General features: G+C 42.0%; 3 protein-coding genes across 3 annotated transcripts; all 3 read right to left on the minus strand.

The window, feature by feature from the left end:
* Positions 1–1601: 1601 nt before the first annotated feature.
* LOC139480515 (plasminogen-binding group A streptococcal M-like protein PAM) lies at positions 1602–8852 on the minus strand. Its single transcript, XM_071263608.1, has 3 exons — positions 8843–8852; positions 3810–3871; positions 1602–2900 (listed from the first exon to the last, which is right to left on the minus strand). The coding sequence occupies exons 1-3, from the start codon at positions 8850–8852 to the stop codon at positions 1602–1604; spliced, it is 1371 nt and encodes a 456-aa protein (XP_071119709.1).
* Positions 8853–12450: 3598 nt separating this feature from the next.
* LOC139479409 (histone H1, gonadal-like) lies at positions 12451–12837 on the minus strand. The gene has a single exon (XM_071262263.1). It carries the CDS (start codon positions 12835–12837, stop codon positions 12451–12453), a length of 387 nt encoding a protein of 128 aa, XP_071118364.1.
* A 4377-nt stretch (positions 12838–17214) lies between these two features.
* LOC139478732 (uncharacterized) lies at positions 17215–19142 on the minus strand. Its single transcript, XM_071261342.1, has 2 exons — positions 19125–19142; positions 17215–18282 (listed from the first exon to the last, which is right to left on the minus strand). Exons 1-2 carry the CDS (start codon positions 19140–19142, stop codon positions 17215–17217), a joined length of 1086 nt encoding a protein of 361 aa, XP_071117443.1.
* Between the last annotated feature and the right edge of the window lie 5016 nt (positions 19143–24158).

The raw sequence follows: 24158 nt of genomic DNA on the forward strand, positions 1-24158 counted from the left end.
CTGAAGCATAATTATGTTTTATAACAATTTTCGGCGACAATTTATTGTTTTCGATAATATCCCAGCCCCCTCCATCAAATGTTCATCCCCAGCTATAGTCATATCAGAACATATCGGGTGTCCTTTAACTTCTTTTGAGTACTATTGTAAACCAGTTTACGATGTGAACGATCGGACCGAGCCTTCGGAGTGACGATCGAACGCTTTAACCACTAGGCTACCCCATCGCATGCACTTGCAGACATGAACACCAAGCGTGCTCTAGAATGTGCGGGCGTGACTGCAATGAGGCGTTTTAAATCGGTGTTGAAGATAATAATTATGCAAGGTCTATACTATAAATAGCAAAGATTGTTTAAATAGTTTGGTACAAGCTATACAACATTAATATATCACAGACCATCATAATGCCTCCACATACAGAAGACTAGATGCCTACCAGAATACGCGGGATGCTGGGAGAGTGGTGTGGTGAGATCCGGGTTCTGCTCCTGCTGGCCTTCTTTCATTACAGTTTACTCCGATACTTAAGGTTGGGTGGTCATCCCACTGTACATTATACCGTGTTACACGGGTTTCGTTTCAAGATTCAACAACAAAATACACGTATACCTACAGTGTACAATGTGTTGTGTACATGAATGTGTTTACAAGTGATCGAGTCTCCGTTGACCGTACGTGATGTCGCACTCGCGGTCGTATGTGTTGTTGCAGACCTAAATTGTCGAAAAGCAATCCTTTGCTGTCGAGACGTGGTTTCCAGATTAACAGGATCCGGTCTAACGAGGTTTCAGTGTATCTTTGTACAATGTTGACATAACACCAGCAGCTAAGCACCCTTCTTTTACCCAGGCCCACTTTGGTCACCACAGGAATAAGCACTTGACACACCAAAACTAAGCCCAAAATAAAAAAGCAAGGTCGGAAATGTGTCTTTGGAGACTCGGTGGTATGTTTCACATTGTCACAGAGAGACGAGTCTACATACCCTCGGAAAGCGAAGACCTGCTGTCTTTAGTAGCCCAGACAGCAGGGCCATGACACCACTTTATTCATTATTCAGTGACCAACTCGACATTGTCATTTGAACAAAACAGGTCACTGTCACTAAGACATGTCACTGTCACTAAGACATGTCACTGTCACTAAGACATGTCACATTATCCATCCGTGAATGAAAGACTACTTTCTGAAGTTCACCTATCAAGGCAATGCGTTCAACAATACCTTGATGACTAATGTACCACACCCAAATGCCATTCAAGAACTCCTGAAAGGAATAACTTTCATTAAAACTGAAATCCTAAAATCATAGGTAACTTTCAACAGCTTAGTAGCCTCAAATAAGAAGGTTGCTACGCGAACGATGCACTCAAGGACGTTGACATTAGACTAGTGTTCCTGATGCAGTGAAACACACATCCCTGATTCCTGACACATATTCTTGGTGCAGTATACGTAGTAACTGTGTATACGAATTCGGATCCAATTTTCCGCACCATTAACTGTAGGACATTCAGTGTTTAAAGCGTATCACAACTTTCTCAACAACATATCGTAACCAACAAAATAGAGTTAATCTAAACGTCTTTCTACAGAGGTCATTTCCTGGTCACAGCTGAACCCCTCTTTGCTGATTTTGCCCCTAATCTTTGGTTAGACGCTCTCTCTGGAATGGCGGCAGATTGCCACCTGGTGGTCTCCTTTAGGCCGTAACGTATGGGCGGAAGTCCAGCTTGACTAGCATTGCTACTGGCCACCGACCCGGAAGACCTACCCGTCCCACCCTGTGATGCCCGGATGTGGGAGGTTCTGGAGGCCATGGCGGCTCTACTGTTCGACCGGATTAACGGGCTATGGCTTGCCTGGGGCCGGGAAACGTTTTGATTAAGATGATCCAGAGTTCTTCTTGGAGGATTGGGACTCTGTCCTCTTTTGGGGGGATTTGGGGTTTTAGAAGGAGCTAAGATATACGTGCTCATGTTGATGTTGTTGGTGGATGGCTTTGCTGGAGTAGCTTCCTCCTCCACGTCTTCCCTTGGCGTCTTCCCCTTCATGATGAGGTCCTTGATATCTTTCACATCACTATGCATTTCTCTGTTCTGCTCCCGTAAGTTCCTCATCTCCTCATAGTTCTGGTTCATGACCTCCCTCATCCTCTCCACCTCTTGTCTCATGGCCCTGGATGCCTTGTCCAGTTCCTCCTTGAAGTTCCTCACCATCTCGTTCTTCTCCCCTTCAAACTGGGCGAGTTTCATATTCTGTTGAGTGATGATGTTTTTGGCACGTTCCAGTTCCGTCTCCATGGTGGCACACTTGTCTTTCAACTCTTTCAGCTCCTCGCGTAACTTATGTATCTCATTGTTTTGTTCTTTATACAAAGTATCTGATTCTAGGTGCCGCTTGTCGTCACGCAGCCTACTGACCTGTTTGAATAGTTTCCCAGCATACTCCTCGGTTTGTTTCACAAGCTTCTTGAGCTCATTCAACTCCCCTGATTTTTCCTTTATAATCTTATCCTTTTCACCACTGCATTTGACCAACACGCTTATCCTTTCATCTCTGTTGATCAAGGAGTCCTTTAAGCTACCTATCTCGTCTTCCTTCTTCTCAATTTCTCGAGTCTTTTCTTTGACGATTCTTTCGTTCTCTGAGGTATGATGCTTGGCCTCAACATCCAGCCGTAGTCTTAAGGCATCAATTTGTCCCTCGAGTGCCTTGTTCATGGTAATAACACTCTGTAACACGTTGAACGCCTCACCTGGCGCCATTTCAAGAGAAGCAGACGACGGCCTTGATGAGGAAGCGGAAGTGACGTCAACACTACTGGCACTCCCATTATCAGCTGCTCTTGAATCTGGTCGAGGGGTGATGCCGGTACCATGAACCTTCAAGTGGTCCTGGAAGCCAAATAGAAAGTACAACTCATTTCTCTTGATTTGTAATGCCCCCGTGTGATATTGCTAATACAAAAACCCGTACTCACTTGGGCATTTTATTAATTTTGTTGGTTTGTTGTTTAACGCCACACTCAGCAATATTCCAGCTATACGAAGACGGCGAGTACGTATGGACCAGACAGTCCAGTGATTGTCATAATGAGCAACGATCCACGATGCTTGGATAGATGAGATGCAATCAACCAGGTTGCCGAGCCAGACCAACGGATCCATTTTGTCGCCTCTTACAACAAGCATAGGTTACATGGGATCAATTCTAACCCAGAATCCAAACATGGTCAATAACTCTTGTTTTTGTGAATGTTTTAGGACCGACATGGGATTTGAACTTACCTCTATTTAACAGATATTTTTGAAAGTTTGGAACTTTCCTGACATATGTGGATTTCATTGGAGGAAATGCGGTACTCCACAGTACACAGTATATGCAGATTAACTGAACAAAAACGGGTCATTTTCATTTAGGTTGAAGTTCAATAATGAAACTCATTTACATGACTTATGTGCAAATGGCTAACGATGACATAACCATTAGAAATCCTGCTGAGTCATTCACATATTCAGTGGCCCGGATACCCAGTCTGACTATAGCCTCTTAAACACATTAACATAATCTACATTAATAAACATTTATAACGATCTCTTTTACGGCGTGTGTGTGTGTGTGTGTGTGTGTGTGTGTGTGTGTGTGTGTGTGTGTGTGTGTGTGTGTGTGTGTGTGTGTGTGTGTGTGTGTGTGTGTGTGTGTAAAACATATTTGCGTCGCTTGGGGGGTCCCCCCATGCACAATCATCTGGAGCGTTGACAGTGCAATGTTTAAAGGGGGTTAAAGCCAAGTGACAGAGTTACCTGGACGGAAAGCGTGTTTTCCATTCTTTGTGTTATCAAGCCGCCAGACGCCATCTTGAAATCTAAAACAAAATATAAACATTGGTCATCCATCTTACACAGAACAATCGCAGTATAGTATATAACAGCAACATTACCAAACGGATTACGACGACAGACAAATACTGCCGACAATTTGGTCACTTTGAAAAAAAAAAGAACATTTCAATAAAGAGACGAGAGACCATCACTTCTGCCTGAGTGATTGTTGGTAGTCAGATGTATAAGGCTATTGACCCGAGGATGCCATGGACCAGTAGGTTCACGTCTTCCAATGGGTTTTAACGCATCATCTGTGGCGTAACTCGATCGGCGATTGCTGCACACATCATGGCGTGATCATACGTTGGGCTCGAGACAATGGCATACATTTATGTTTTTAGATGTTGGCCCAGTAACGTGAGTTAAGGTATGGTTTGGTTTGTTTGTTGTTTAACGCCGCACTCAGCAATATTCCCGCTATATGACGGCGGTCTGTATATAATCGAGTCTGGACCAGACAATCCAGTGATTGACATCATGAGCATCGATCCACGCAATTGGGATACGATGACATGCATCAACCAAGTCAGCGAGCCTGACCACCCGATCCCGTTAGTCGCCTCTTACGACAAGCATAGTCGCCATTTACGGTAAGCATGGGTAGCTGAAGACATATTCTACCCCGGATCTCCACGGGTCGTAAGTTTAGGTATCACCTTTGTATGTCTGTAGATGTTCTGGTGTGTCTATTACAGTTTCTGTTTAAACTTCCGGATGATTAGTGAGGTCAATATTTCAGCTGCATGGGTGTCTGTATATAATCAGGGACAACATAATCCAGTGACTGACGCCATGGGCATTGATCTACGCAATTGGGGTGCGTTGTCATGGATCAACCAAGTCAGCAAGCATGACCAACAGATTCGAACCCACCATCACAGGTTTCTGGCACGTCTAAGAGACAACTGTGCCGAGCGAATTGCGTTGCCTTGACAACTGGGCCACCATTGCACCTACCAACAGTATCTACCTCGACTGGGGCTACGCGGGCTTACACAGTATGTACACGGTTTACGGTTATACCTCCATCAGCTCAACAAATATACTGGAGTCAATTCTGCACTCGACCCGTGAAGGTTAGAATAGGTCTTCATCAAGCCATGCTTGACCTAAAAGGCGAATATGCTTGTCGTAAGAGGCAACTGTATAGGGTCGGGTGGTCAGGCTCCGAGTCTTGTTGGGAATCTGCCAGCGTAAAGTATCCTATATAAGTGTCATAGGAAATGATATAATCACAGTTATTGTGACCGTTAATTATATTCCCCGGATGATTAACGTTCTGCTGGCTTCGCGTCTGTATCGTGTATAATTACCAGTGAAGGGGTAGACATACGTCTTGGCTGAGAGACATAGACACGCCTTTTACACCAATACATCTATGCTTTTGTATTGGGATTAGCTTTCATGAACTACTTTGCTAAGTCAATCGTAAATTCTTTAATATAATTCATTTATTTGGCATGATAAGGAAAATCTAAATCACCCCCCGCACCCACCTGTTTTATGGCTTATGACAGCTGTGTAGATTACTGCATCTTAGACACTGGTTGTCGACAATACGTGTCTCAATACCAATCCTGTACTTATGTAGGGACGGGTGATCTTACCCCACAGTGAGCTTAGGACTTCCTGGGTCCTCACTGTATGTGAACCCCGTGACCTGTCTATATAGAACGACACGCACCTGCCTTCACTGACACTAAGTCCTAATACGTTTTACCGTCGGACATGTTCGGGGGCACGGATGGCGGACCAGCGGTCTTATTTGATTTGATTTAAACATATTTTCATTGTCCATGGATTGGGAAAAAACACCCATTGCTTTCCGGAACCTCTCCAGACATACATCATGGATATCATCATCATCATCATCATCATCAACAACAACAACATAGAAAATAGAAAATGCGTTTACAAAATAATGTAGCAGGAGATATGTAACGTACAAATGACCAGCCACAAGACACATGGCAACAACCACTGTACCAGGATCCGCTGGACGTTGTTTTAGCCATAGATTCGCCCAGTTATGACCCTTGGTTTGCCAGCACCATGTCCGTTATCAAGTGTTTCACCTAGAACGGTCGTGCACACTCCGGCTCAATGACGACTTTGCAGTACACTTGGTTGACCGCAAGGCACTCTGGGTGGGAGAGTGCAAGTACGGTATGCTTCATGATGTAGACCTCGTACGCTGCCTATTATATATACACACAGTTACAGAACTGAAAAACTCAGTCCAAACTCACTTTCTTATTTGCTGCATCTAAAGTTATCCATACTTAACCATCCTCAAGAGCAATCTACATATTCTCTAAGACAGTTAATATATATGTTACACCCAATCTGTGCAACTGTCACTGTCCATTGCCTGTGCAGCGGCCATAAAATTTCCGAGTCCAGTGATGGGATTCGAACCACGGACCTTCCGATCCGAGGTCGGACGCCTTGTCGACATGCCCAAAGAGGTTAACCCCGTCAGGAAGCTGACAAGGTAAGGAAGTCATCTGTGGGATAACTCCACGCCCTGCTACGCCTGCATTAGGCAAGCTGTATTGTCCATTGCACCCATTGGACGGATGGCCTTCCCAATACACGCACGCAGTGGGTAGTTGCACAGATTTGGTGTAACATATACCTGGAGAGCAGTTGAACGGCGAAAGATCTTGTGTATATCAAGGAGTTTTGACAAGCACAAATATCTGGACTCTTGTATCTATATTACCTATACACCTGAGGAAATCACTAATACAGAGTTGTAGAAACATGCTTTACTCAGATAGCTGGAACAATGCTGAGTGTGGCGTTAAGCAACAAATATACATAGAGTAATAACGTATTACTTATTTACGAATTTGCGTTATTTTTTTCGGTATGATGATTGCATATATGTACATGTGAACCCGCACCTGCAATAGTGGTATGGAAAGTGATAGGATTTCACGCTATACTCAGTACTGACTGATAAGCACAGGTTGATTAGTCACGGCTTAATCATTTACATATCGGAGGTAGCCTGGTAATCGCTGATACACTTGTTCACATTCGACGGGGCTTCGTGACATAACTGATCTCAACGTGTCAGTGTGGTGGGACTTTCTGTAACCTGGGGAGCCCCATGCACATGTTAGTTCCCATGTATGTAGCTGTGTGACGACAACCTGGTCATTCTCATTAAACATTACAAAAAATTGTTTTTGTTTTTGTTGTTTAACGCCGCACACAGCAATATTCCTGTGTGACGGCGGTCTCTAAATAACAAATAGAGCAGACAATCCAGTGATTGATTTTATTAGCGACGATCCATGTCGTCGGGATACAACATCTTCCCGAGGCAAGGGGGATAACTGACTCTAAAAGTCCACTGGAAACTGGACTTTTTGAGTCAGTAAACTCCCTTGCCTCGGGAAGATGGGATAGAAAGACAACCAACCATGTCACCGTGTCATCCGACCCCTTCAGTCGCCTGTTCGATCAACATATAGGTTGCTGGGGACCTATGCCAACCACAGGCCCCTGAAGCAAGATAGTATTTATATATGGGGGTCCAGTGTTTCAGTAACATCACTGTCCTGGTTCAGGGGCCTATGATTCTAACCTTGAATCCCCACGTTGCTGAACAATACTATCCCCAAATATTTGTAGACCTTAAAAAACCTACTGACTATACTAATTAAAATTGTTATGTAGTGTGTTTTTTCTCATAAAAATAATATTAATAATAATATAAATACAATATAAACAATATAAATAGTGAGTAAGTGAGTGAGTTGGGTTTAACGCCGCTTTCAACAGTATTCCAGCTATATCACGGCGTGTCGGCTTAATGTGGGAAGAAAGCCCGAAGTGATGCAGGTCTCAGACGTTTACCACTTCGGTGAAACCCACGAGGTGCTGACAAACCTAGAAACATAATCAGGGCGAACCGGGATTCGAACCCACAATCATAGGTTTCTGGCGTGGCCAAGGGAAACAATATAAATACAAATCAGTATTATTGTATTAAACTAGCAACGCTTGTTAGTCGTAGAACGTTCTTAGTAATATATAACCTCGTCCTGCGCCATGACTGGAATTATATATATATTACTAAAGCCAAGGCAAGTCTAGATCAAACTAAACCAAATCTAGTTCCCTGTATGAAACCAGCAGAAAAGGAAAGGTTCTTTTAAAGAAATGTTAAAAACAACAGAAGAGGATAGGTCCATTTGAAGAAAGAAAATACAATTATTTTGAAGAAATGTCTTCATGGCTTAAGTGTTAGTCTACAAATAACCTTCACCGTGCAGTTTGTTGCTGCGTAATCACCACTGAGTGTATTGTGATGTATATTGCCTTCCTCCTGGGTAACACCACCTCGAGTGTCTCGGAGCGACTACCCGTAACAGGTAACTACCACACCTGACCTTATCACCTGTCGGGGTAGCGTGGCCCGTCAGGCGCAGAGAAGACTATACCTACTGCTGATTACATGGGCAACCCTGGTGACACGGAACTTACTTTGTACATGCAAACAAGCTAACCTAAAGTTACTGCCTTGCTGCAAGTGCACCGTTGTGATCGAATACCTCACTGTAGTGCGCAGTTTTCTCACCTTAATACACGTGGATACACATTAAATGCATAAATAAACATCACTGTGGATTTCAACTGCAAATGGAAAATAATGAATAATATGAACCTATCAAATGTTACATATTCAAGCCTTAACTGAATTAGTATATCATGATATACATGTACGTATATATTGCGCGTGGTATGCAAAGACATATTGACAGCTTTTCAAGTGCTCTTTATTGCAACGGAATCTGTTCAAGCGTTCTGGATAAACATAGGTCCACAAAGTCACAAATGGTCCTGTAGCACATTGTATATCATGACAAGTTATGGACTCCCTGTGAATCAATAGTTGACTAACAGTCTGCATACAAGTTTGTATTATATCAACATACCTGTGTACATTCCCAGTTGAGCGTGGCGCGCTGCCCACGACCCAGGTAAACCCGTGACCTAACGCCCAGGTATGCCTCGATGACGCATGTAGGCAGATTCTACCTTGTCCACTACTGTATACAAATAAGTTTACCCACCGTAGTCCCCCAACAAACTGAACAAGTTAAAACAAACAAAAACAAATACGACTTTGGTTTGGGGTAAGTTTATGCAGCGAACCTCGTTGATGCACAGTCCCCATGCGCATTGAAAATACATTAGTAATACGTACGGTGTTCGAGACGAGCGACAAAAATGATATCTTTTGCGTTGAGAATAGACAGGGACCCAGTTGAATTGGCACCAATTACGTCATAATCTAAGGGGGATAACTCAGGCCTATTTCGCTCGTAAAACGAAGGCCTCATAACGGCATATCACTTTCACACTATTGTGAGCTTCCTACTTTCACTGTGAAAAAAAATGAGTGTATATTTTCAAACACAGATACTAACTAATTCTAAAATTGCGTTTTGTTTAGAAAAAGAAAGAAAGTGATTTTTGCGTGTACACTTCCCCTTTAACGCAGGTAAGGATAATGCCGGAACCAATAAAAAAAAACTTTGAGAAAGCGAGGCTTCACTTAACCTGCAGCTATTCTCATGATAATTATACTTAATATTATAAAGAATTCTGCACTTTGTTCTAAAACAATTAAATACAATAAGCTGTATTTGTAACTTACTTTTATTCTGCCATTTTTCGAGTTGGTTTATCTAAAATCAAGACCAATGAGTTTGCATTGACAGAGGACAATATCGCCCGATCCTTCCAGTTTGTGAAAGACTTTGGTATACAGCAAACTACGGTTATAACAAACACAAAGGGACCACAAATTTTAGTTCGTAATAACCGTAGTTCGTTATAAGCATATACACAGCATATATACAACAAATGACCGGGACTAAAAAATAAGTTCGTTATATCGGTCAGTTCGTTATAAGCGTGTTCTTTATAAACGTAGCTTACATCTAAATACATATGCATATGCCTGTGGCACACCTTCGTTGAAATTGTGATCATATTGTTAATATTGCCATGATGGGACCTGACACAGACAAACCATGTCAGTCGCATGCGAGGGACGGTCGGGTAGCCTAGTCGTTAAGGTGTTCGCTCGTCACACCCAAGACCCGGGTTCGATTCCCGACATGGCTACAATGTGTGAAGCCCATTTCTGGTGTCCCGTGCCGTGCTATTGCTGGCACATTGCTAAAAAACGGTGTAAAACCATACTCAATCACTCACTCACTCACTCAGCAGTAACGAGGTCGCTTGTTATCAGTTAATATTGGTATTAACTTACATATACTACATACCAAAAAATTTAATATACACAGTCTAATTTCAAGATTAACAAAACACTTAGTACATACTTCCACTTATCAGAGATCGACTCTCTCTACAGTTCAGCTGAACTTCTATTATCGATCCGTCTTATCGATTGATCAGTATACTATAGCTTATTGATCGAGTTTAAAAACATATAGATCAAATTACTTTCAGTGACAAAGTCTGATAAGAGAGCACACGCTAGAACACGTCATTTATGGCGAGTGCCTGTTCATTTTATATACATACTGCAAACACAAGGCAAAACACTGGAAGAACGTGAGAAACAATCACATAGGTCTGGAAGTACTACCCAGTGTTATGTGGTAAAATAATCTGTTTGACAAATCATAACAGTGCTACAATGAGTTTTGCTCGTATGGGGTATTATGACATAAATATCTAAGACCTTAATTTAAAAACTAGTTTCATTAAAATATGATAAATACTTGACATGAGTGCTAGAATATTAAAGTTTTTAAAGTATTTAAGTTCCCTAAAGCTATTAGATGTTTAGGAAATATTCCAATAAATAAACACCGACTATAATTACATAAATTAGTGAACTAATTATATCTAGTGTCAAAACTACGGTCTGTACATGCACTATCACCTTATATATGCAATACTCATTAATATTAGTTACATCTTTTTAGATCTTACTTAATTCTTACATAATCGTCAAATAAACGAACACAAATGAATAAAATAATACATTGTTTCCTAAAGAATGTTTTATTGACAACGTTTCTTAAATAGATTTTAAACATGATAAGACTTTATGAAAATACAAAATACATTTTCTTTTGAAACATTGAGTTAGGCATATTCAACACCAAAGCAGAAAAGTATCCTGAGTTATGGCAGTTATTTAGTATCAATTCATTAAATAAACAGACTAGCCCTGTTCGCAGCAATGACGGGAGTATCGTACTAGCCACGATCTCGCTCACAATGGCCTCCCTGTCCGTGTGTGTAAACAAAAAAAAGTTTCAAAGTTATTTAAAACCAGGCCACACATACCTTGTTATTGGAATAAGCCCGTGGTATCATATTATCCGTATGTACATTTTCCAGGAGTGTGTACCATCCGTATAAAAGCATGTAGATTCCTATTGACCACACTTATTTCAATCAGGGTGCCTGACCTACAAGTCTCGTCATGGGTATCCATGGACGCGCCACCATTACCGCGAGTCCCGTACGCTGCTGTAATCTCGCCGCGTTCAGCGTGTTGAGTTCGAGGATCGAACCACAATAAGAATGTTGGGAAAATATATCATTAGGTCTTCTTCCTTTTTTTATCGAAAATTGTGAGAATACTATTTTTTCGTGAAGATGAACAGGAAAACAATTCCCGTGTAACACTGCATTAAGGATAAAACCAAAGAAAACATTTAGAAAATACATACATAAATCACCAAGTAATGTATAGTTTACCTAACTCAGATGATATAAATACCATGAAGTCAGTAGCTATCTTTATCACATGTTCTTTAAGGTTTCTAAGCGTTGTTAATTGGAAGCAAATGTCTTGTCAGTCACTTGACTACAACAGTTACTATATATTGTTCTTATTGTAATCTATCTTGCCCACAATGAAATACTGAATATACACGTCTGTCAGTCTATTCCTTCACAACTACTTAAAATATAATGTAAAGGAAAGCAGGCCGTCATACAATTACGAGAACACATTAGACCGATCCTACTCGGAAATCACCAATACTTTGTTCCCATGTGATTTAAAAGGGAAAACACTTATTATAATGTAACTTCCGAGTTTTTATAAACCATAATATGAAATAATAAAAACTTCTAGTGGCATTGACAGTTGGTTAGTAATACATCACTGATAAATGTATTCACAACTTATTTTTGTTTTCAATCTATTCGACTGGGAATGGAATGGAAATGAGTTAGGGATTTTAAACAATCGTTTTACTTTAGCTTGGCATTGGGGTTGGTGTATCATGTGTAGAAATATACACTATAGCCAATGAACATGTGTTTGACTTATAACAAACGCAATGTTCTAACAATGTTAAAACCGTGACAGAAATAACGACGGCGTGCATATTACCTATCGCCACCCATAACAATCGTATGATATAAATAACCCAAAGAAATATGACCATACTTTGTTTTGGCAATATATGAAAGTTTTCTTTTGAGTGATATTGGTGGCCCTAAAAAGGGCCGTTGAAAAAGCCAGACAAGGGCACAGTAAATGACTTTACTTGACTCTTTTAGCTGATTTCGCCTTAGACTTTCCTTTGGCAGCTTTTTTCATGGGTTTCTTTGCAGACTTCTTTGCTGTCTTTTGGGGGGACTTCTTTGCTGATTTCTTTGCTGTCTTTTGGGGGGACCTCTTAGCTGGTTTCTTCGCCTTCTTTGGCTTTGATTTCTTGGCTGACTTTGCCCTCTTTGCTGGTTTAGGCTTGCTCGAGGATCGGCCGCGAGAGGTGCTCTTCTTTGGTGAAACAGAGCGCTTTCTTTTCTGAGCTTTGCCGGGGCGCTTACTGATGGATTTGGGCCGTTTAGGAGCAGCTAAAGAGGGCTTGGCAGGAGACTTCGATCGGGATCTGGAGCGAGATCGAGATCGAGAATGAGAACGCGACATCCTGGTTGGGCTATTCATCTCGAAGAACAACACACTTGACAGTCTGCAGAACGTGACGAGAGTGACCTTGGTATCGGTTACGTCATATTTATATGCATCGCGCGGACGTGATAGAAGACAAGCAACAAATGTTCGGTGACGACATAAATGGCGTTAGAAGTATCGCCTTATTGTGTTTGTTGACATATATCAAATTGATGTTATCGTATGCGTAACGTGTGTACCGTCCATATAAATAGTATCACGTCACAGAAAGACCTTTTAATTTTAGGAAAACTCATTCATATAATCAGTTGCAGCCAATTTATTCAGAAGTTTGTGTCTCATAATGTACGCGTGGACACTCGTCAGAGCTGTTCGCTGTTTTAGAATACCTAAATCTTACAACATGATTCACCATAAATGTGATTCACTTATAGTTTACGAACAGATAATATCTGGGTACCCATAAAACCCGTGACCCGTATGTACTTTATTAAACACGGGTCAATATATGTCTCTGCAATTGTACAGCGGCGCACAGCGGCAACGTTCAGCCATTTTGAATGTTACCAGTTTCTGAAATAAACAAAATATTATCATAAACGACTGATTCGGCCAGTCACAAGGAGTTACATCATTCTCTTTACATTATTTTTAGGCGGCGATCTTTAGATGCATTTAAACTATAGTAACAATACTGCGATAGTTAAACACAATCGCGATACTCAGACACTATTAGAGTCTATGTAGAATCTATATGATCTAGATCTACTTCCTCACAGTAGATTTTCCAGCATCGTATCACGTCCGCAATAGTTTCTACGTTCAGTAGGTTACTGGGGTAGTTTACTCTGTATGTATTTACTATAAAGTATAGTAAATGTCCTGAAAGAGTATGTGCGGGGATTCCGGGTTCCGGCAACCTGTGCTGGTCGTAAGAGGCGACTATAAACTAGATCATCGGGTGGTGTCGTACCCTCACGATGTGAGACGTCCATAATATCAATCTCTGGTTTGTCTGGTCCTGATTCCTTTATAGACCGCCGACATATTGCTGAAATATGACCAGGCATCCATGCGATAATCTGAAAGCTGACATTCAAGGAAAAATTATAGATCTACCTGTATTGCAGTAATTAGTACTGTGATTCAGACTGACATTAGGCCTATTTCCTCGAATGTCGTTATAAATTAGATCTCGTACGTTTGAAAAGGAAAGGCTCAAGTCAACTGCGCAGTATTTTAACTATTTTTCTAAATCTATTGATTGTCAATAAAGTGTTTGAATCGATTAATTTGGAATAGTGAGGTGAAAAAAAAAAGGAAACCCAAGAAAAGGAGTATGCACATCACTTCAAATAAAGCCGCCATGCAGAGCTGTTTTTCCCTTGTCGCACGTCTTCGATAACTTGACCTGGCATGTGTCGTTACACTTCAAATGTGGTGCAATGTTTGTGTACATGAACGCGTGAAGAACCATCGGCATCGGCATCATTCATATCGGTCTTAACATTTTACAGCAACTTCAATCGATTGCCCTCGGTTACCAAAGACGCAGTCATTGTGAATAATCTCTTTTGGGAAACTATACAATGCAAAAAAGGTAAGTGACATTTTGTTTTGAGGTGAAACTACAGAAAAATACACCAATGTCATCAGAAGATTGTTGGCCCGATACCAACAAACACGTTCATAACGTCGATGATCGACTCCGATCTGGACGCTCAAGGGCAATTAACAACTCAAGTTCATGACAGATTGGTCGGAACGATGGCGTAAAGAAAGACGTGTTTCAAACTGCCACTCAGATAAAGGACCGGTTGCAACGGGCAACTGGTGTAAGAGCACAGGCCCAGACGGAAATCGTCATGCACAGATGGCATTTGCGTGCGCGACGTCCACGAGTCTTTCCACAACTTACTGCACTTACTGTCATTTGAATCAAAGGCGTTAGTGGTATAGGGAACGTCGACGATGGGCTAATGTGATGATTTCTGATGTATCGAGGTTCACTCTCGAATTCCATGACCGAAGCAAGATATTATTTTGGGGTCACTCTCGAATTCCATGACCGAAGCAAGATATTGTTTTGGGATCACTCTCGAATTCCATGATAGACCGAAGCAAGATATTGTTTTGGGATCACTCTCGAATTCCATGACCGAAGCAAGATATTATTTTGGGGTCACTCTCGAATTCCATGATCGAAGCAAGATATTGTTTTGGGGCCACTCTCGAATTCCATGACCGAAGCAAGATATTGTTTTGGGATCACTCTCGAATTCCATGACCGAAGCAAGATATTGTTTTGGGGTCACTCTCGAATTCCATGACCGAAGCAAGATATTGTTTTGGGGTCACTCTCGAATTCCATGACCGAAGCAAGATATTGTTTTGGGGTCACTCTCGAATTCCATGACCGAAGCAAGATATTGTTTTGGGGTGGATCCATAATGGTATGAGCTGGTATCAGAATGACTGGTCACAGGTCACTACTAGCAGGACAACATCACGACACCACTCGTGGCTTCGACTGGAAATTTGGCCAAGAAATTCAGGAAAATCGATGACCTGATATGTTCCTATAACGGTCTAATAGTCAATTCCCTTCCAGTGATTTACCAACCTGAACTAGAATTAAAAGAGACCAGTGAGACCACCTCATCTGTTTCATATAACCGTATTCGACGTAATAAGCGCCCCGCTCTAATAAGCGCCCACGACGATGTTTGCTAATATATTGGCATGTGAACAATCCCAATTAGCACCCCTTCCGATTGATCAATGTACACAAGACCTATTTATTCATGTATAATACGCACTCGTGTGTTATGTGCACCCTTAATTTATGGGCAATTAAATTCTGGAAAATATATCTGTCGTATATAAACAGTTCAGGCCGTCAGCATAAAAACCACGAAATTTATCTTTTAACTCTGTTTTTTCCACCAAAATAATATTCTAATAAGAGCACCCTATGTGTAATTTTGAGAGCGCCCTGGGCGCTCATTACGTCGAATGCGGTAAGATATATATGCATGAAGATTAAGAGTGAGAGGGATGACTCCTACTTTCTAATAGTCAACTTTGCCTTTATGTGGAGCAATATTCCAGTAATTCCAACCTTTGGTGTCTCCATTTCACAACGTTTTAGTAACAATCGAGCAGACTCTTTTTATGAAGATTTCAAAGAGCCTCATACGATTGTTGTTCGAAAGTTGTTTGATCAAAGTTTCAACTTTCAAAGCATCGTTCAAGCGTTCAAAACGTTTAATGGAAGACATGCAGCTGGCATTTCCAAATCTGACGCATCAGTGACAAAAAGTATGTTCGATGCAATTCCCTATGTTGACTTGAACCTTATGTTCCCGTGGTTTTTTTTCAGGTGGACAACTGATCTGCCTTTGCATGTGTTTGTGACGGGTGCAACCGGTGGGGCAGGATATGGTCACCTTTCCGCGAACACCTTGCTATCATCATCATTGTTTGATAGTTAGAGGTCATTTTATGGCAGTTTATATACAATACCCCATATCAAACTGAGACCCCCTTATCAGCCCGAGGGTCGAAGGTCGGGGGGGTGATATGGGTGCCGAAGGCCTGAGGGCTCATATGGGGGTCGAGGGTTGATATGGGGTATAATATGAAAACTGCCACATACTAACCTTTTTATCATATACCATAACATGGAATTGTAAAATGTATCCATTCATAAAACATCTCTAAATTCCGTCTATGTCCGTAAAAGCAATAAGAAAAAAATATGTTTACCTTCTTTGGAAGATATTGTCACGGGAAAGCTAGCCTAGCAGACGACGCACCAAGGGACGTAACTCTAATTTCTGACTACCCATGGCTGAAATCGATCGCCCAATCAAAATGCATTGATTGTCATTTAAATTGCATTTAAAGAAAGTGTTATCAAAATCGTCGACCTTTCATGTTTTGTACCTTGGCAACCAACCATTTCTTGCTCCTTTAACACAATTAAAGCTCATTCCTCTATTGATCGTTAGTTTGACGTGGCGTAGAACAATAGTCACTCACTCACTGCATCACCCACCCACCCCCCACCCCGTCAAAAAAGTTAACTACGGCCTTGCTATGTCTCCAAATTCAGCACACAGCACGATGCGTGTATGTATGTACACTTACTAGCAAGACAAAACACAACTACTAAAACACAACACTTTATGTAAAGAACACACGATGCATTGCACACTAGTAAAATACAAAATGATAGGATGACTTTACAAAACGAATTTAGCCGTTGTTTTCATTGTAGTATTGCAGTTTGTTAATGAAGTCATTCTTTTTATCACAGATGTCTGCCTTCAGTAGCATGGTTGATATTGATTCATAGCACTGAAAGTCTTTACTGGTACCTATAATTCCCTATTTTTTCTTGCTGTGGACGTTGGTCCGTTTTGAATCCTTGCTCAGAGCCGGAAGTGATGGTTTGAACGCCATATGCGCATGTTCTTTAGGTGTCGGCTGCACATGTTGGCTATGATGTTCTTTCAATGGCGTCTTCGGGGGCTCATTGATGGTTTCCGACGTTTTCGTAGTACTTTGTTCTACCAGCATGTCTCTGATCTGTTTAATGTCACTTCGCATAGACTCGTTCTGTTCTCGCAATTCCTTCATCTCTCGCCACTGGCTTCTCATCAATTCTCGCATTTTACCGATTTCAAGTCTCATGTTCATCGAGACTTTATTCAGTTCCTCCCTGAACTTGACTTGAACGTTTTTATTTTCTTTCTCCAACAACCTGAGCTTTCCGCCATGTTGAGAGATCACCTCCTTAGCTTTTACCAATTCCTTTTCGAATCGGGAAAGATTTTTTCGGAGATAGCCGATCTCCCTGTGTAGTCCCCTAATCTCGTCCTCCTTCTCTTGATAAGCCGAGCCAGTCTGAAGTTTCCCTTTATCTCTCTGGAGTGTAGATACCTCGGACTCAAGTTCATCTGCATATACTCTTGTGTCCTCTACATCCCTGCGAAGATCTTCAATCTGACGTTGTATCTCCTCGATCTCGTTATTTTTCTTGTCGTTATTGTCTGTCAAATGGGTCAAGACTGCTGTCCTCTTCTCAACCTTTGACTTCAGATTCGAGAGTTCTGCGTTCTTCTGCTCAAGTTGTGCATCCGTTTCATTCACGATGGAATCCCTCTGTTCCTTGTTGTGTTTGTAGTCGATCTCCAGACGTAGACGGAGAGCGTCTATCTGTTGCACGAGAGTTTTGTTGAGAGTGACAACCTGACTCATTATCTCATTTCCGCTAGCCTCGCTCTTGGTTTCAGAGCTTCCATCCGAGACCGGGTCAAGTGACGAGGTGATATGAGAAGTCGTCGCAGCTGATGTAGGTCTGCCATTTCCGGGGCTGTCGTTGCCTTCCACGTACATGGACTGGCTTCTCGTCTGCAGGGACAGACCTTTAACCTTGAATGGCGAATTGTCTCCCTGAAAAAGGACATAGTATTAGTTTGTTTGTTGTTTAACACCACACTAAGCAATATTCAAGCTACATGACAGCGGTCTGTAATTGATCGGCTCTGGACCAGACAATCAAGTGATTGACATCATGAGCATCACCCTATATCAATTGGGATACAATGACATACATCAGCTAAAGTCATGCAGCGAGCCTGACCACCCGATCCCGTTAGTCGCCTCTTACGACAATCATGAGCTGCGTGAAGATTCTAACCCAAATCTTCATGGATATGGTATCAGTCAAAACGATAAAATAATGTTTATAGTTGGTTAATATCTTTACGCCATCAGTTTGTATGTTTGTTCGTTGTTTAACCCTCCACTCAGAAATATAATCGAGTCTGGACCAGACAATCCAGTAATTGATATGTGAGCAAGGATCCACGCCGTCGGGGTACGATGACACGCTATCAAACATGTCAACAAGCTTTGCCACCGGATCCATTATGTCACCTCTTCCAAGCAAAGGCATCTGCGGACCTATTCTAACCCCGTACCCCCACGGGGGACGTTTTCAGTCAGTCGGTACCAGGGGGGTGGGGCGTAGGTCGTAAACGCTGACCACGTTGGTGAAACCCATGAGGACGGAAATGGTGCTCACAAAACAAGCATCACAGACAGGGTGAACCTGGGTTCGAACCCACGATGAGCTGATCCTTGCACGCCAGAGAATACCAGTAACTCTTCACGGGGATCCGTTATTGACCCAGTTCGAGATAGACGCACTGCCAAATATAACATGGTTAATACTAGCCCATTGTTTGTCTGCACAGACATAACAAGGTCATTGACACATTCAGATTACATACCGCTGAAGAGGACGCCATAGTGGCTTGGGTGGCGGCGTCTTTTCTGATCAGCTGTATACTCGGGGGATCTGGAATAACAGTCGGAAAAGAGGTAATAAATATGGAGCAAATACTATCCATTTAACTCAACAAGTTTGGGAGTAAGTTTGTTGTTTGTTTGTTTGTTGTTTAACGCCACACTCAGCAATATTCCAGCAGTATGACGGCGGTCTGTAAATAATCGGACCAGACAATCCAGTGATTGATATCATAAGCATCGATCCACGCATACGATGACATGAATCAACCAAGTCAGCGAGCCTGACATACATATAGGTGATACCTAAACTCACGTTACGGGGCCAAGATCGAAAGACTTCACGTATGCCATTGTCTCGATCCCAACGTGTGATCAGTCATGCTGTTTACAGCAAGCGCCAAGTTACGTCACAGATGATACCCTAAGACTCATTGGAAGACGTCAAATTACTGGTCCATGATATCCTTGGGTCAATAGCCTTTTACATCATTCTGAATACCAACAATCACTCAAGCAGCAGTAATGGTCTTTCGTCACTTGAAATGAAATGATCTCTTTTTTTCAAAGCGACCACATTGTCAGCAGTACAGGCGATGTTCTATTTGTATGTCGTAGTAGAGGTCTGCAAATAAGCGAGTCTGGACCAGACATTCCAATGACGGTGTTAGGCGTTGCTCTATATATCAACCACTGGTTTATGTGGCATCTAGACTAGCACGAACAAGGGAAGCAACTCGCAAATCGATATTCGGTATTTGAGGCGACTGGGCCGCCTGTGCTTCAGGGCGAGAAGGAAGGCCGTGAAACACAAAGTTAATATACTATTTAAAAAAAAAGAAACGCATAACCCGTATTTGCTGAGAAAATGTTGTATATTCAAACATGAATAACTTGGTAGGAAATGAACTTGAGTACATGGAATTTACATCCGTTTAGGAGACATCAATGTCTATACAATGATGTCCATAACTTGAGGTAAGGCATTCACAATATTCCTCAAACGTGAATGGAGTATCAATATCTGTTGTGCCCACGACGTGCACGAATAACAGTTCCCACACGCCTTGTCATGGACTGGATGAGACGCTGGATAACGGCCTGGGGATACTCCGCCACTCCTCCTGCAGAAATGCAGCTAGTGGTGGAGAGTTTGGGGTTGATGTTGACGCTGACGGCGACGGCGATCAAGTTCATCCCACAGGTGCTCTATTGGGTTAAGATCCGGGGAACGGGACGGCCAGGGGAGCACGTTGACATTGTTAGCAGCGAGAAAGGTCATTGTGACACGTGCCGTGTGGGGCCGGGCGTTGTCCTGCTGGAAAATCTCACGTTGGACGTCAATGGCTGACAGGAGGTGTGGTAGCAGGATGGTGTCTCTGTAGCGTACAGCCGTCAGGTTTCCCTGGACATGGACAAGATCGGTACGATCGGTGTAGCATATTTCCGTCCACATCATCACACTACCTCCACTAAATCTGTCCACTTGATGCACGCAGTTAGGGGCATAACGTTCATGAACACGTCTGTAGACCCGGTTCCTTCATCACGTCTCTGCAACAGGAATCTGGACTCATCGCTAAACCAAATGCGTCGCCACTTGCGAAGGTTCCAGGCAGTCACGTTGTTACACCAACGGAGATGATGAACACGATGGTGACGACGTAGCACGTTCCCGACGTAGGGTCGCCTGGCTCTCAGTCCATGTTCTCTCAGCCTGTTCCGTACAGTCTGGCCTGATATCCTCCTAAGTCCTGGCACCCTGGCTGCAGTGCTCTCACCCGTAGCAGTACGGTCACGCAAATGGAGGACCCGGATGTAGCGATCCTGGGCTGGTGTGGTGACTCTAGGTCTTCCTGTACGGGGACGGTCATTTGTTGTGCCTGTTTGGTTGTAGCGAGCTGCAAGCCGTGATATTGTGCTTTGGATAACATTCAGACGTCGGGTAACAGAAGATTGGGACTCTCCAGCCTGCAGTCTTCCAATGGCGATGTTCCTTGTGGCAGCACCAAGACGTGGCATGTTCATTTGGCTTGGAAACACCTTCTGAACGAATGCCTATTTCCGAAAGCAAACTTGCTTTTTATTGCCAAACACTGCATGCCTTTCCTGCCCAATTTCAACGTGCAAGATGCCACTTGTTGCGTTGTGGCGATGCATTTCTTACTCATTCTAAAAAAATTACATCAAGGTCAACATTTTCAAGCAAAATCGATTTGTTGCAAACGGAAGCGTGTCAATCGATGCTCTTACCAATATTGATACATATTTTGACGATAATATGAATACAATCGGTATTATTTTCGTTTTGACATATCAGTAACACCTATGCGTTTCATTTTTGGATAGTATATATACATTATACTCATTAAGTCAAAAAGCATCGTATCCTGTATCTGTCTATCATCAATGTAGCTTTAATTATGTCGTTATAGAAGGGTCTGACGTTATCAGTGTTACTCATGTGTAAATATTAAATGATTGATTCGATGGAATTACACAGATCCATTGTGAGTGAGTGAGTGAGTATGGTTTTACGCCGCGTTTAGCAATATTCCAGCAATATCACGGCTACCCGACCGCCCCAGATCCATTGTGTAGGAAAAAAACACTTTTTCGCGCATATTTGTAACGATAGAAAACACAACGGTATTTAATGCTTATGCTTATATCATGTAGTTTGGTACACATAATCTTGAACGACGTTTATATCTTTGATATAACTATCCGTTTAAGTGGTTAAATGAAAAAGATTATTATATAACATATAGTTTTTAGAACTTATGTGATCATTACAAAAATGCATGTTCAAACAATATAAACAATTGGTGTCAACTGACATCAATCTGCTAACATAATTTAACATGATTCAAATATTCATTTATAGTATTATATATTGGATGGCATGCACAGCATAATGGGGGCGATGGGACAGCCTCGTGATTAAAGCGTTCGCTCGTCACGCCGAAGACCCGACATGGGTACAATGTGTGAAGCCGATTTCTGGTGTCCCACGCCATGATATTTGCTGGAACATTGCTAAAAGCGGCGTGAAACCATACTCACCCAAAGCATAATGTATGAGTGAGTTGAGTTTACAACTGTAAAGCAACATTGAAGATATATCACGATGCACACTCCAAGAATGGGACACCAGGACCACAAATGATACCTATCTTGGGAATCGAACCCGGGCCTTACGCGTGACGAGCCAAATTCTGCCCCACCAAGTATATCATTCTCGGTGAAATACACGAATTCTCATGTCAGTCAAAGAGATCTTTTATTTTACATTTACCGACGCTTACTTTTAGGCCCAAATAAAAAAACCGAAACATTTGTTATAATCCTTGTTTAGCCTTTGGTACATCTTTCTGAACTCACGTTATAAACCTACTTTTGCCTATTGTATTTTAGGTATCTTTCTATCCGTTATTAACTCGGTAACATGTGACATTATACAGCCGATTAACGCCGCTCTTAGCAATATTCCAGCTATATGATGGCGGTCTGTAAATAATCGAGTCTGGACCAGACACAATCTCATTAAAATAAGATCTTCGTTCTCGCTATCGCTAACCAAAGCAGCGAGAACTTAGATCTGATTTTAGTGAGATTGAACCAGGCACCACAGTGTTTGATATCATGAACATTGATCCACGCAATTGGGATACGATGACATGCATCAAACCAGGTCAGCGAGCCTGACCACCCGATCCCGTTAGTCGCTTCCTACGTCAAGCATGGGTTGCTGAAGGCCAAGTCTAACCCGGATCTCTTACAGTTTTTTACAGCACCGACAACGACGTATGGAGATGTCCATAATGTGTATGTATACAGTTTATCTCCATCCTAGCACGCTTATAAGAGGTGACCACTGGACCGTTGCACGCTCATTGACTTGGCTCGTTGTAACACCATGCGTTGCTCATAATATCAACCACTGGTTTACAGGCCGCCATGATATAGCCGGAATATGCTGACTGCGGCGACAAACGATATTCACTCACTAACACATGTACACGAAGAAACGTTTCAGAATACCCCAGACATGTATGCGTTTGCCAGCGTTCATTAAGACGGGCTTGACGTAATGTATTTCAGACATGATAAACCCAAGAAAATCAGGTAACGGTTATTCAGACCACACACGCACACTATAGATTATCCCATCTAGTAACCGTATATTTCCTTCCCTTAAGGTAATAAATGCGATATTTTGTCTGCTTACCTTCAAATGACCATAATGACGGCGTATTTCGTTGTCTTGTCGACACACATTTGCAACAAACGTGACAGGAGCTAGGCAACTCAACTTGCACCCCTGATCGATTTGTTGTTTAGAAGATTTGGGAGTTTGGTCACGTGACGTGTATACTTCGCGCCCTCGTTATTCCCGTCTTGTTTGATTTACATTCATAATGTGTTGTGTGTATGATAACTAAATATTAGAAAAGGGGAAAAATATCAGAACAACAACTTATTCACACGATCAAACAGATGTACCTATTATAATCACTAATATTTCGATAACTGCAATGTGTCTTATCAACTCGTGACAACGAGGTATGGTGTTTCTGCTGGGTCGTCTGTCATGAAAGGGAGCGATTCAAAAGCGATAAAGGGTATTTCCAGTATATATATGTTCAGTCTCAATCAAACAATATTTCAAATCCATTATGCGGATGCAGATAAGGAGAGCCATTTTTACAATAAAACATTGAATGACAAATTCAATACATGTAATTATTTTTTCGAATCGGCCTTATAATGTCCTGAAAACAGAATGAGAGTGTCCCTTAACACGTCTGATCCGGCCACGCTTTCCACGCAACGTCAAAGTATATATGTACAGTACTTATCAGATTGCATGCTTCATGTACTCTGTCTGAGTACAGTTACACAATACCAAGCTCAGACTGACTATAGATAAGGAAGTCGTCTGTATATTTTATCGCACTTGGAAATGATAGATCACAGAACTGTCATGTGAAACCTCACGGGGGTATATGATATAA

Source organism: Haliotis cracherodii, unplaced genomic scaffold (assembly GCF_022045235.1).
Source record: "Haliotis cracherodii isolate W230 unplaced genomic scaffold, xgHalCrac1.p SCAF_4, whole genome shotgun sequence".
Taxonomy (NCBI): Eukaryota; Metazoa; Mollusca; class Gastropoda; order Lepetellida; family Haliotidae; genus Haliotis; species Haliotis cracherodii.